The sequence below is a fragment of the Oncorhynchus tshawytscha genome, linkage group LG22 (assembly GCF_018296145.1).
Source record: "Oncorhynchus tshawytscha isolate Ot180627B linkage group LG22, Otsh_v2.0, whole genome shotgun sequence".
NCBI lineage: Eukaryota > Metazoa > Chordata > Actinopteri > Salmoniformes > Salmonidae > Oncorhynchus > Oncorhynchus tshawytscha.
In genome coordinates, this window is record NC_056450.1 from 24,900,901 (window position 1) to 24,915,456 (window position 14,556).

Here is a 14,556-nt window from a genome sequence, read left to right on the forward strand (position 1 = left end):
ATCAACTTTATGCACTGAACTTGTCTGATGCTTTAAGAGCACTGTTAAATTAAATAACTAAGACACACAAATTGCTAGAGGGAGTATGACCGCAATTGATTTGATTGTGCTCAGACTTGCTGCGCCGTGTTAAAAAAAATGACAGTGAGTGACTGTGACTAGCACCCGTTGTTTCTGAGTGAAAAGTCATGTTACCAAAATCCCTCATTTTCTTAGGATAAACATTCCCTATTCCCTCTCTTTACATACACATGTATGCATCGCATGCACGTGACCAATAGGGCCTGACTTATTGCATATCCTAATCACATCAATAAATTGGTTATAACAAACTCAATGCATGTGACAGCAAAATAGATGCAGAGGATGTTACAAATAAACTCGAAACGGGGGCATTTTTACTGGTTGCTTAGGAGGTAAAGGGGAAGTCGGATGTGTGGAATACATTTGACTAGTTGTTGAAAATACTGGCTATCAAGAAAAATAAGTTAAGGAACAAGCTCTGATTTCATATTATGATAAATTATAAGTAATACCAGAGACGATGTTCTAATGAAAAAAAAGTGTAAAGCCTTTAATATGAAGGTGAAAAACTGCAGAATTTGTGAAAATGTTTCTGACATACGGTTTGGCTTGGCGCTCACAGAATAAGTAGGCTATTAAACAAACACTCAAACAGTAGCAGGATCTGTCTTATTTCTGTAGATATGGATGATTTATAAAGCCAGGTACATTTAACAGTTAGACTGTTGATTATAGACCTAATTAAGATGGGGTTTCCTCTCTCTCTCACTTTCGTTAGACAATTAAGGCCAGGGCTGTTCTCATCTAACGTCGCTGCAGCCTCCGCCACATTGTTCTCAACACCAATATGCTGCTTAACTTTGCTCTTATGCACATAGCAACATGGTCTATGAAAAGGCGCCAATTCTCACACACACACACACACACACACACACACACACACACACACACACACACACACACACACACACACACACACACACACACACACACACACACACACACACACACACACACACACACACACACACACACACACACACACACACACACACACACACACACACACACACACACACACGGTCTCCTGAGTTCACCATGAGTAAGAGGAGACTCCTCTCTCTCCTTCCTTCTATCCCTGCCTCCTTCTCAATCCCCTCCTTTTTTCTCACTAACACTTAATGTTCCTGTAACTCTTCACACCCGTTGGTCATTCTCTCCTGTTGTGTTTATCATGACTCCCTGGGTGAGGGGAGTCACACAGAACAAGGAAGAGACAGATCTGTTTATTTCTCCCTCTCCCTTCCCCTCTCTCATAAACAGCCTCTCCCTATTTTCTCTCTCCCTCTTTCCACATCTCACTCTCTCACAGACACACACACACAGACACACAACAAAATACCAAGCTGACATACAGTACATTGAGTGTACAAAACATTATGAACACCTTCCTAATATTGAGTTGCAGCCCCTTTTGCCCTCAGAACAGCCTCAATGTCATGGACTCCACAGTGTGTTGAAAGTGTTCCACAGGGATGCTGGCCCACGTTGACTTCAATGCTTCCCACAGTTGTGTCAAGTTGGCTGGAAGTCCTTTGGGTGGTGGACCATTCTTCATACACACAGGAAACTTTTTAGTATGCAGAATCCAGCTGCATTGCAGTTCTTGGTACACTCAAACCGGTGCGCCTGGCACCTACTACCATACCCTGTTCAAAAGCACTTCAGGTTGTCGTTTTGTCTTGCCCATTCACCCTCTGAATGGCACACAGACAATCCATGTCTCAATTATCTCAATGCTTAAAAATCCTTCTTTAACCTGTCTCCTCCCCTTCTTCTACACTGATTTTAAGGGGATTTAACAAGTGACATCAACAAGGGATCATAGCTTTCCCCTGGATTCAACTGGTCCGTCTATGTCATGGAAAGAGCAGGAGTTCCTAATGTTTTGTACACTCATCATAGCACATCAACTGCATGCTTGGCGTGTAACAAAGCAACAACAACCCAACATCGAGATACAGTATACTACAGTTGTCGCTACTGTGCGTCGGTCACACATATGACACATCTAAAATGTCACCCTATTCTCTTTACAGTAGTGCATTACTTTTGAGCCCTACATTTTCCCATAGACTCCACAGAGTGACAGGTGGTTTGGTGTACATGTGTAGTCTGAAGGGGCACAGATGTAGGTTGGTGGTTCACACTGTACAGTCACACTGTGCCTGACCACAGCTGGGTCTGCCATCAAATGTGTAGTGTGTGTGTACCGTATAATGTAGAGGAATGTAGCTATAATAGTCGTCAGCTGAGAGTGTGTATGCGCGTGCCATCTGCTCACATGCTTGCGTAGTGTGTGTGTGTGTCTGTGTATGCGTGGGGTTGGTCTCTGTGTGTGTGTCTGTGTATGCGTGGGGTTGGTCACTGTGTGTCTGTCTGTGTATGCGTGGGGTTGGTCTCTGTGTGTGTGTCTGTGTATGCGTGGGGTTGGTCACTGTGTGTCTGTCTGTGTATGCGTGGGGTTGGTCTCTGTGTGTGTGTGTGCACGCATGACTCACCTGTCTGTGGGCTGCGGGGCTTGGCTCCCAGGTAGGCCAGGTTGACGTTAGCCTTCCTCCCGTCGACGATGGGGTTGGGGTCTTTACATGCCCGTTCTGTCGACCCCCTGTCCATCATAGTCACCTGACAGGAGGAAGGAACACACAGGTTTACAATTCAAGAAGTGACCAATATCGATTTTATAAAATACTTATCCCATAACTTGTATCTCACCAATAAATTCCTGTATTCCCTATTATGTTTGAGCACTAGTCCTGGATCCATATAGATAGAAAGTTCCTGTGTGCTTTTAACAATGTGTGACATTATGACCTAGCATACTGACCTATCACAGAAAATGGTGGGTGTCTGGGTGTGCAGGGAGGGGTTCTTTCAATTATATTATTATTTTACTAACAGCGGGATGCTAAATAAGAGCCATCACCAACATGGTACATCAAAACACACACATTCAGTGTCTTTCTCACACACACACACCTGTGACCGCATCTATTACAATATTCAATTCCGGCGCCGACACATTCACTTCCGGCGCCGACAGAGATGGCCGCCTCGCTTCGCGTTCCTAGGAAACTATGCAGTTTTTTGTTTTTTTACGTGTTATTTCTTACACTAGTACCCCAGGTCATCTTAGGTTTCTTTACATACAGCCGAGAAGAACTACTGAATATAAGATCAGCGTCAACTCACCATCAGTACGACCAAGAATATGTTTTTCGCGATGCGGATCCTGTGTTCTGCCTTACAACCAGTGTAACCGAGTGGATCACATGCAGCGACCAAAAAAAAAAAACGACTCAGAAAAAGAGGGAAACGAAGCGGTCTTCTGGTCAGACTCCGGAGACGGGCACATCGTGCACCACTCCCTAGCATTCTTCTTGCCAATGTCCAGTCTCTTGACAACAAGGTTGATGAAATCCGAGCAAGGGTAGCATTCCAGAGGGACATCAGAGACTGTAACGTTCTTTGCTTCACGGAAACATGGCTAACTGGAGAGACGCAATCCGAAGCGGTGCAGCCAACGGGTTTCTCCACGCATCGCGCCGACAGAAACAAACATCTTTCTGGTAAGAAGAGGGGCGGGGGCGTATGCCTTATGACTAACGTGACATGGTGTGATGAAAGAAACATACAGGAACTCAAATCCTTCTGTTCACCTGATTTAGAATTCCTCACAATCAAATGTAGACCGCATTATCTACCAAGAGAATTCTCTTCGATTATAATCACAGCTGTATATATCCCCCCCCAAGCAGACACATCGATGGCTCTGAATGAACTTTATTTAACTCTCTGCAAACTGGAAACGATTTATCCGGAGGCTGCATTCATTGTAGCTGGGGATTTTAACAAGGCTAATCTGAAAACAAGACTCCCTAAATTTTATCAGCATATCGATTGCGCAACCAGGGGTGGAAAGACCCTGGATCATTGTTACTCTAACTTCCGCGACGCATATAAGGCCCTGCCCCGCCCCCTTTCGGAAAAGCTGACCACGACTCCATTTTGTTGATCCCTGCCTACAGACAGAAACTAAAACAAGAAGCTCCCACGCTGAGGTCTGTCCAACGCTGGTCCGACCAAGCTGACTCCACACTCCAAGACTGCTTCCATCACGTGGACTGGGAGATGTTTCGTATTGCGTCAGACAACAACATTGACGAATACGCTGATACGGTGTGCGAGTTCATTAGAACGTGCGTTGAAGATGTCGTTCCCATAGCAACGATTAAAACATTCCCTAACCAGAAACCGTGGATTGATGGCAGCATTCGTGTGAAACTGAAGGCACGAACCACTGCTTTTAATCAGGGCAAGGTGTCTGGTAACATGACTGAATACAAACAGTGCAGCTATTCCCTCCGCAAGGCTATCAAACAAGCTAAGCGCCAGTACAGAGACAAAGTAGAATCTCAATTCAACGGCTCAGACACAAGAGGTATGTGGCAGGGTCTACAGTCAATCACGGACTACAGGAAGAAACCCAGCCCAGTCACGGACCAGGATGTCTTGCTCCCAGGCAGACTAAATAACTTTTTTGCCCGCTTTGAGGACAACACAGTGCCACTGACACGGCCTGCAACGGAAACATGCGGTCTCTCCTTCACTGCAGCCGAAGTGAGTAAGACATTTAAACGTGTTAACCCTCGCAAGGCTGCAGGCCCAGACGGCATCCCCAGCCGCGCCCTCAGAGCATGCGCAGACCAGCTGGCCGGTGTGTTTACAGACATATTCAATCAATCCCTATACCAGTCTGCTGTTCCCACATGCTTCAAGAGGGCCACCATTGTTCCTGTTCCCAAGAAAGCTAAGGTAACTGAGCTAAACGACTACCGCCCCGTAGCACTCACATCCGTCATCATGAAGTGCTTTGAGAGACTAGTCAAGGACCATATCACCTCCACCCTACCTGACACCCTTGACCCACTCCAATTTGCTTACCGCCCAAATAGGTCCACAGACGATGCAATCTCAACCACACTGCACACTGCCCTAACCCATCTGGACAAGAGGAATACCTATGTGAGAATGCTGTTCATCGACTACAGCTCGGCATTCAACACCATAGTACCCTCCAAGCTCGTCATCAAGCTCGAGACCCTGGGTCTCGACCCCGCCCTGTGCAACTGGGTACTGGACTTCCTGACGGGCCGCCCCCAGGTGGTGAGGGTAGGCAACAACATCTCCTCCCCGCTGATCCTCAACACTGGGGCCCCACAAGGGTGCGTTCTGAGCCCTCTCCTGTACTCCCTGTTCACCCACGACTGCGTGGCCATGCACGCCTCCAACTCAATCATCAAGTTTGCGGACGACACAACAGTGGTAGGCTTGATTACCAACAACGACGAGACGGCCTACAGGGAGGAGGTGAGGGCCCTCGGAGTGTGGTGTCAGGAAAATAACCTCACACTCAACGTCAACAAAACTAAGGAGATGATTGTGGACTTCAGGAAACAGCAGAGGGAACACCCCCCATCCACATCGATGGAACAGTAGTGGAGAGGGTAGCAAGTTTTAAGTTCCTCGGCATACACATCACAGACAAACTGAACTGGTCCACTCACACAGACAGCATCGTGAGGAAGGCGCAGCAGCGCCTCTTCAACCTCAGGAGGCTGAAGAAATTCGGCTTGTCACCAAAAGCACTCACAAACTTCTACAGATGCACAATCGAGAGCATCCTGGCGGGCTGTATCACCGCCTGGTATGGCAACTGCACCGCCCTCAACCGTAAGGCTCTCCAGAGGGTAGTGAGGTCTGCACAACGCATCACCGGGGCAAACTACCTGCCCTCCAGGACACCTACACCACCCGATGCTACAGGAAGGCCATAAAGATCATCAAGGACATCAACCACCCGAGCCACTGCCTGTTCACCCCGCTGCCATCCAGAAGGCGAGGTCAGTACAGGTGCATCAAAGCTGGGACCGAGAGACTGAAAAACAGCTTCTATCTCAAGGCCATCAGACTGTTAAACAGCCACCACTAACATTGAGTGGCTACTGCCAACACACTGTCAATGACACTGACTCTACTCCAGCCACTTTAATCATGGGAATTGATGGGAAATGATGTAAATATATCACTAGCCACTTTAAACAATGCTACCTTATATAATGTTACTTACCCTACATTGTTCATCTCATATGCATACGTTGATACTGTACTCTATATCATCGACTGCATCCTTATGTAATACATGTATCACTAGCCACTTTAACTATGCCACTTGGTTTACATACTTATCTCATATGTATATACTGTACTCTATATCATCTACTGTATCTTGCCTATGCTGCTCTGTACCATCACTCATTCATATATCCTTATGTACATATTCTTTACCCCCTTACACTGTGTATGACAGTAGTTTTTTTTGGAATTGTTAGTTAGATTACTTGCTCGTTATTACTGCATTGTCGGAACTAGAAGCACAAGCATTTCGCTACACTCGCATTAACATCTGCTAACCATGTGTATATGTGACAAATAAAATTTGATTTGATTTGATTTGATTTGAATATATATTACATTATTAGTAATAATAATAATACAATTAATTTGTATAGAGCTTTTCATTACAGAGTTCTCAAAGATCTACTGAGAAAAACAATATGTATGTACAATAAAGACAACATACATTTAGATTGAAGACAGGTAAAATAGCAAGTGGGTTAGGTGCTAAATATACTGAACAAAAATGTAAACACATGTAAAGTGTTGGCCCCATGTTTCATGAGCTGAAATAAAAGATTGCAGAAATGTTCCATATGCACAAAAAGCTAATTTCTCTTTAATTTTGTAGAAAATATTGGTTTACATCCCTGTTAGTGAGCATTTCTCCTTTGCCAGGATAATCCATCCACCTAACAGGTGTGGCATATCAAGAAGCTGATTAAACAGCATGATCATTACACAGGTGCACCTTGTGCTTGAGACAATAAAAAGCCACTCTAAAAACGTGACATTTTGTCATAAAACACGTCACAGAGATCTCATGTTGAGGGAGCGTGCAATTGGCTTGCTGACTGTAGGAATGTCCACCAGAGCAATCAAATGTTCATTTCAGCACCCCTGCCCAGTAATGTGAAATCCATAGATTAGGGCCTTTATTTCACTTTTTTTTCATTTCACAATTGACTAATTTCCTTATTTAAACTGTATGTAACTCAATAAAATCTTTGAAATTGTTGCATTTATATTTTTGTTCAGTATACATTTTAGATTGGGACTAGGACTATGAAAAAGACATTCTGCAGAAGTTTTAAAATTTTAAGGCCCGTTTTAAAGGTTCTGACTGATGGAGAGGCTCTCAGATGGTCAGGGAGAGCATTCCATAGGGGCAAGGGAGCAGAAGGCTCGGAATGCCATAGTTCTGAGACATGTCCTGAGGACTTGAAGCAGTAGAGTGGCTGGAGCAGAGATTGCAAAGTGGCTCGCTGAATGAGATGAGGTCACTGATGTTGAGTTAGGCCAGGATCTTGGTGATGTGGTCTGACCTCTTGGTCCTGATCAGGACCCTGGCAGCACTTTTCTGGATCAGTTGGAGGCTATCTAGTGATTTGGCTGGGAGGCCCCCAAACAGCGCATGGCCAAAGATTAAGGCGTGGATGAGTTTCTCTGCATCTGGCTGGGAAAGTGATGGTATGACCTGGGAAAAGTTTTTAAGATGGAAAAATTATGTTTCGCATATTTGTTTTATGTGGGCATCGAAGGACAGAGATTAAACTTGACTCCTAGGTTGGAGATGACAGAGGACAAGCGGATGGCCTGGCTGTTGATTGTAGGGCAGATGTTTCCAGCACTGATGACCTGCTTGGGTGTCAAAATAAGCATAGCCTCTGTCTTGCTACTCTTCAACTGGAGGAAGTTCTCTTTCATCCATTCCCTGATGTCCTCTAGGCAGCTGCTGAGTTTTGCTAGGGCAGGGATGGTGTCCGGTTGGTTGTTAATGTAAACCTGGGTATCGTCGGCGTAGCAGTGGAAATTGATATTATAATCTCTTCGGATTAGGTTGAGAGAGGGCATGTAAATTAAAAACAGGATAGGCCCCAGCACTGACCTCTGTGGAACACCGGATATGACTGCAGACTCCTCCGATCTGGCCTCTCCAATAGGGATGTAAAACTTCCTATTGGAGAGGTAGGAGGAGAACCAGTTTAGAGCTGTTCCAGAGACAGCAGTGTGTTCTCTGAAACGCTGCAGGAGGATGAAGTGTTCTACGGTGTCAAAAGCAGCACTGAGATCTAAGAGGAGGAGGATGCTGAGAAATCCTGAATCAGCAGTCATTGGAAACTTTAACCAGAGATGTTTCTGTGCTGTGCAAGGGCCGGAAGCCAGACTGGAAAACCTTGTATAACTGATGACAGATGTGATGGAAGCTTTAGCAGTCTTATGGCTTGGGGGTAGAAGCTGTTCAGGGTCCTGTTGGTTCCAAACTTGGTACACCGGTACCGCATGCTGTGTGGTAGCAGAGACAACAGTCTTTGACTTTTGTGGCTGGAGTCTTTGACAATTTTTAGGGCCTTCCTCTGACACCACCTGGTATAGAGGTCCTGGATGGCAGGAAGCTTGGCCCCAGTGATGTACTGGGCCGTACGCACTACCCTTTGTAGTGCATTGCGGTCAGCTGCCAAGCAGTTGCCATAACAAGCGGTGGTGCAACCAGTCAAGATGCTCTCATGGTGCAGCTGTAGAACTTTGAGGATCTGAGGGCCCATGCCGAATCTTTTCAGCCTTCCGATGGAGAAGAGCCTTTGTCGTGCCCTCTTCATGACTGTGTTGGTGTGTGGACCATGATAATTCCTTAGTGATGTGGACACCGAGGAACTTGAAGCTCTTGAATACAAAACCTGGGGGGCTGATGGTTCTCACCCCCTTCCATAGACTTACACCATAATTATGAGTTTCTGACAACTTCCAGAGGCCATCCTCCAACCTATTGGAGCTCTAGCAGCATGAACTTACATGTTGTGCACCCAATCAAAGGATCAGAGAATGAATTTAGTAGTGAAAGCATAAGCTACAGTTATAGCTAGCACTGCAGTGCATAAAATGTGGTGAGTAGTTGACTCAGAGATAGACAACAGTTGAACAGTTTTGAACAAACTAATTTCTTTAAAAATGAAGGAGAAGCAAGAGAGACAGCTAGCTATATTTTGTTTTAAAAAAAGGTCAGTTTCACTTAGCTAGCAAATGCAGCTATCTAGTTTAGGCTACTCAAATACCCAGCTCAAACAGAGAGGGATGCTATGTTAGCTAGCTGGCTATCCAACACTAGAACTCTTCCGTGTCAAGGTAAGCTTTTGGTGTTATACATTTATTGCCACCGGGGCCCGCCGGTGTAACTGCTAAACTGCTTGCTGACTGTACTGCATGATTGTAGTGTGGTTACTAATGTGCTAGTTCAAGTAGCTATGTTGACTTTGACATTAGCTAATATGGTGACAATGATGTAGGCTGTGTGTAGCGGTTAGCAGTTATGATGTGAAGGTTTGTCTTGGAAAGTTTTTTTTCTCCTGGTCACAGACAGCTGATGTGTTGTGCACTGAAGTACACAAGCAAAAAAAAAGTGAGAGGAGAGCGCAGAGATGCGAGAAGGAATTATACAACCAGAGAAATTATCATGCTGTTTGTATGTGGCTACTATGAAAGTGAACTGTGTTTGATCAGGGGCGTATTTACTCCACTGTTTCTGTTGAAAAACATTTCTTAAACAGAGCAAACATAACGAAACGGGGATAAACAGACCTGAATTTGTCCGATAGAAACTCTCGTTTGCAGCTATTGGACTAATGATTACACCATAGATCAACTAGATGAAGGCAGAGTGTGCAAGTCAGTATTGAATGTGTCACTGTCTGTCACCTCGATTACTAAAATGTTTCTCTGGACCTGTGCATCTACACTATAAACTTGAATTCTTAGGCTAAGTTGTAGCAACCTCATGATGGGTATAGGGAAAATGTGAATATCATGTAGTAGGCTAAATCTATCGATGTTACATTGAGCTGGGTGAATGAAAATCATCAATGCGCTGTAATGGAAGTAAGGCCATGCTCATTAAAAACATTATCGTCCTCCCTCATCTTAAAAGTCACCGACCGCCACTGTGGCAGAGTAGAAGGCTGATTGTGCTCCTTTTAAGGCAGCAGAGTAGCTTGCCTGGTGGTCTTTATAGGCCAGTAGTTGGACAGTGAAACCATCTTTCCTCCAATGTCTCAAGCTTACGGCTAGGAGTCTTCATTCTGCGCAGTTCATCAGTGAACCAAGGAGAGTGTTGGAATGTTACTTCACATGTGTTTTCAGAGGCAAGGACGTTCAGGGTATTACTCAGAGTGCTGTTATATAGATTGACAATATCATCGAGGGCCAGCTCACTGCAGTCAGACTCAAAGGTGAAAGAGGGATGGGTTAAGTTTCCTCAGGTTGCAGAATGTAATGGGAGCGGAGAGGAGTTGGAGAGATCAGAGACAGTGTCACAGCCTTGATTTCAGAGATGCCTAGCTCGATGACATCCAAGTCAGAGGCAGGGACATCGCCAGTGATAATGAGGTCCAATGTTTATCCATGGTTGTGGATGGGAACATTTACATATTGCACAAGGTTTAGACAAGGGATGGGCAACTGTGATGGGGGTGGAGGCCACAAAAAATCTGAACTCAAGAGGGGCTGCAGTTGCTCACAGGTCTGCGTACTCACATCTTTTAAAGTTAACGTTGTGCAATTCTACTCATTTTGCCATTGGGCAGAGTGGGAAATGAGTTGTTTTACAAACAATTTCTTGCAATTCTACATATTTTGCCATAGGGTGGGGAGAAATGTTTGCAGTTTTGAATATGATATCCGAGTGAGACAAACAATATACATTGGGGGCCCTTGTACGGTAATTTGACCATGATAACACGTTTAGATAGCTGGCCGCTAAACTAACTTAGCAATCTACAAAATTTTAGCTGACATGGGCTAATTGACTGACAATCAGTGACTGACATAAGAGGAAAACTGCTGATGCACAACCAAACTTTTTGTTTTGGGGGGAGGGTTGGGATTGATCCGAGGGCCTTCAAAAAGGGGGGGGGTGGGCGGCCAGTTGCCCATCCATGGTTTAGACAGTCCGGCAAGTTAAGGAAGTCAGCAGCTATCGAGCACATAGAACACTTGGGTGAGTCAACAGTCAAGACTCAAGACTGAAACTCAGCAACAGCCAGTGGGTTTAAAATAAAACAGTCTGTATAAAACAGCAATGCCTCCACCGTGGCTGTGTGCCCTTTCAATGTATTTGCATTCAGGCAGAGCTGATTCATTAAGATGGTAAGTTTACCTCGCTGTGCCATGTTTCAGTGAGGCAGATCTTGTCAAAGTCATTATCAGAGAAACTTATACAGAAGAGGAGACTTTGTTAATAAGGGTTGCAGAGTGTAAAACATGTTTAGTCATTGGTGGAAACAGTGTCATTACATTTTGGTTGGTCTACTGCGCTCTGTACTGACTGTATATGTCTTGGAGTGGGTGACGTCATTTACCTGAGGGTCAGCCTGCAGAACTGGCAAGTGAGTGTACACAATAGATTCATTTTCTGATCAGTTTCCTACTGCCTCGTCATCCTCATGTTTTCCAGAAGAGCCCTCCCGTATTTGCATAAGGCTGTTCTTGAGCTCCTTGCACAAGGTTGTTTTAATCTGTTCAAAATGTCTGAGGAAATTGTGTGTAGTGGAGGAAAGTTGCTGCCATTTCTTCATCTTTGGTCCAGCCTTCGGTCCAGGAGAGATGAGAGGAAGATCTAGGCTCATGTTTGAATCCAAACACTTAGCTAATTGATTGGAGAAGTAGGCTACTATCTTTTCTAGTTGAATGTTTTTTGGTTAAGATAACTAGGTTTTTGTATTCAGTACTTGATTAGCTTTAAAAAGAAAAAAATTAAGTTGATAATTATAATGCACACAAAAAAACACTTAAAACAAATAACTATAGATACATTCACAGGAGTAAACTATCAAGGCTGCCACTGGGTGCCATGGCAACCATTACAGGAAGAGTATTCGCAAACTGCTAATAAATGAGATGAGGTGAACTGAAAAATTATATTAGTAACAAAGTCAAGTTGCCAAATAGTATAAGGCAAAGATATCACTGCATTATTCTTTTGCTTTTATTTCACGGCACCAAACTATGGGGGTCTATGCTAACAGTGGCTGTAATGTGGATGGGTTGATTGAAGCTGTTGGGGGAATTAGACTGCTATGGGAAGTCAGGGGTGAAATGGGCAGACTACAGGTTGGGCCAGAGACAGAACCTGGCTAAACTCATCAACATGTGTATGAACAGGGAGGCAGGGAAAATATGCATTGCTTTAACTCCCCTCATTGCTCTCGTCTGTCTTCTTATCTGTCTCTCTCACTGACCCTCTCCCTCCCCCCTCTCATTACCACACACAGCTTGGCAGAGGGGGGTGGTGTGTGTGTGTGTGTGTGTGTGTGTGTGTGTGTGTGTGTGTGTAAGTCAAAATAGAACTGCAGCCTTATCTCAGAGCACCAACTGACATGTCACACCTCTGTGACCAGGGGGGACTGCATTCTGCTGACACACAACCTCCCCCAGAGGGAGGGAGAGAAAGGGAGGAGGGAAAACAGAGGGAGATAGGAAGGAAAAAGGGGAGATATCCTTCAGGCACAGTAACTGATGCATTTGCTGCATTAGGTCTCTCCTCAGCCATTCTGTTTTGAACTGAGTAAATACACTACCGTGCCTATGAATGCAAAATATTTCAGGGCAAATAAAAGCCTCCCGCTTGACCATCTCACATTCTTTCAGCTCTTATTCATTATGCACATATATTTGCTGTTGTTACACAGTGTGTGTGTGTGTATAGATAGAGAGAGAATGGGTGTTTAGAAGGGGAGGGGGGGGGTTGTTGTTCAGGACTCGGGAGATAATTGATGTTATGCTTTTTAAGGAATAATCTACTCATGCTAAAACACGTGACTACAAAACCACACACACTTGTTAGTTGAACAAAGTGTCAGTGTTACACCAAATGAAGACCCATGCTCTTTGCGGATTACATGAGCACAGAAATGTCAGCAGCACATGTACATGTGCATCCAGGACATAAAGGTTAGAAAATACAATGTAAAGGAAAAGTAATGGTTACAGTAGAGTGTAGGATATGTGCAGTGGGCCCAGCCTACCTGGTAAAACAACTGCAACTGTTGCCTCACTTTCTTTATGGGCTCAATTCAAGGTGTTTGGGTAAGAATTACAGTGGCCTATTCAGGGTGGCTAATAGGTTGTGAAAGTATTCTGTGGTAGATAATGAAATGTGTGTAGGTCTTTTAATGCACTTCCATCATTGTTTACAATGCAATACGTTTGTTAATAGGCTTTTTGTAATATAAAAAAAGAGCCAACAAAATAAAGTGTTACGAAAGTAATACTTCATCTACATTTGCCTACAGTATATCACGGAGTTGACACAAACGGTTACAAAATAACTGACACATCGCCAGACAGTCTGTCGCACGTCTCACGCATTTCAGTACCTTACCCTCACCCCTTCCTGTACTATACCAAAGAACAAGGCATGAGCAGAAAACAACAGTCAACCAATCAAGCGCTCTGTCCTGTCAAAAGAAAGGTTATGCCGAATTGAGGTATTGCACAGTGTCTTGTTAGTTGAAGTAGACTACACTTACAAATCCGTATCCTCGGGATTTCCCGGTTTGTCTGTCCGTTATCACAACGGCCTCGTCAATATCCCCGAACATCTCGAAGTATTTTCGAAGGGATGCGTCGTTTGTATGATAAGGTAAACCGCCGACAAATATCTTAGTGAAAGTAGTGTCTTTCTGAATAGTGGGATGCATTGTCTCCAGACCTCTGTTAACAAATTGATGATAAAGCCTTGGTCCACTAGTGAGTTCGAATGGAAAACCTAAACGGTCTATGGGGGAAACACAATAGGTGGTATATCAAAGTTCTAAACAACTAAATGGCCGTTCGAGAGATGGAAGCTTTAAATGCGCATTGTTTTTTCTCAAGCGCCCCAAATCAGGCTTGATTCGTCCAGTCTGTATCGAAGCAAAATGACGTCCTTATTCCATGCGTTGAGTTATATCCCAGCAGCGCTATTGTTGTAACAGGCTGGATTTAAGTCTCTTCTTGACAGGTGTCTTGCCTACTCCTTTGGAATATCTCAGGTAGGGGGTGGTGGGGGAAGTATTTTCTAGGCGAGTTTCAAACACGCCCACTCCCATTTTGGCCAATACATAACCGGAGCGTCCTAGGTTTTGCGACACCCCCTGTCAATGTTTGTTTTGAAGTGTCTGACCTATATCTGAGGCTGGCTTATTCATAGTTAATGAGTTGCTGACCATAAAACATCACATTCACTTTCCATTTTTAAGGCCCACAACAAGCGAAAAAGTATTGTTTCGAGACAGCGCACATGAAAGTGTCAATAGGGCATAG

At 44.4% G+C, this 14,556-nt stretch overlaps 1 protein-coding gene across 1 annotated transcript in view; it reads right to left on the minus strand.

The window, feature by feature from the left end:
• Positions 1–14,294, minus strand: part of LOC112222177 (RNA-binding protein 38) — a 31,691-nt gene extending 17,397 nt beyond the window's left edge. Inside the window, exons 1-2 of the mRNA XM_024384850.2 lie at positions 13,782–14,294; positions 2,586–2,709 (exon numbers count right to left, since the gene is read on the minus strand). Of these exons, the coding sequence (XP_024240618.1) occupies positions 2,586–2,709; positions 13,782–13,952 (295 nt within the window). The 5' untranslated portion in view covers positions 13,953–14,294. The remainder of the gene's footprint in view (positions 1–2,585; positions 2,710–13,781) is intronic.
• Between the last annotated feature and the right edge of the window lie 262 nt (positions 14,295–14,556).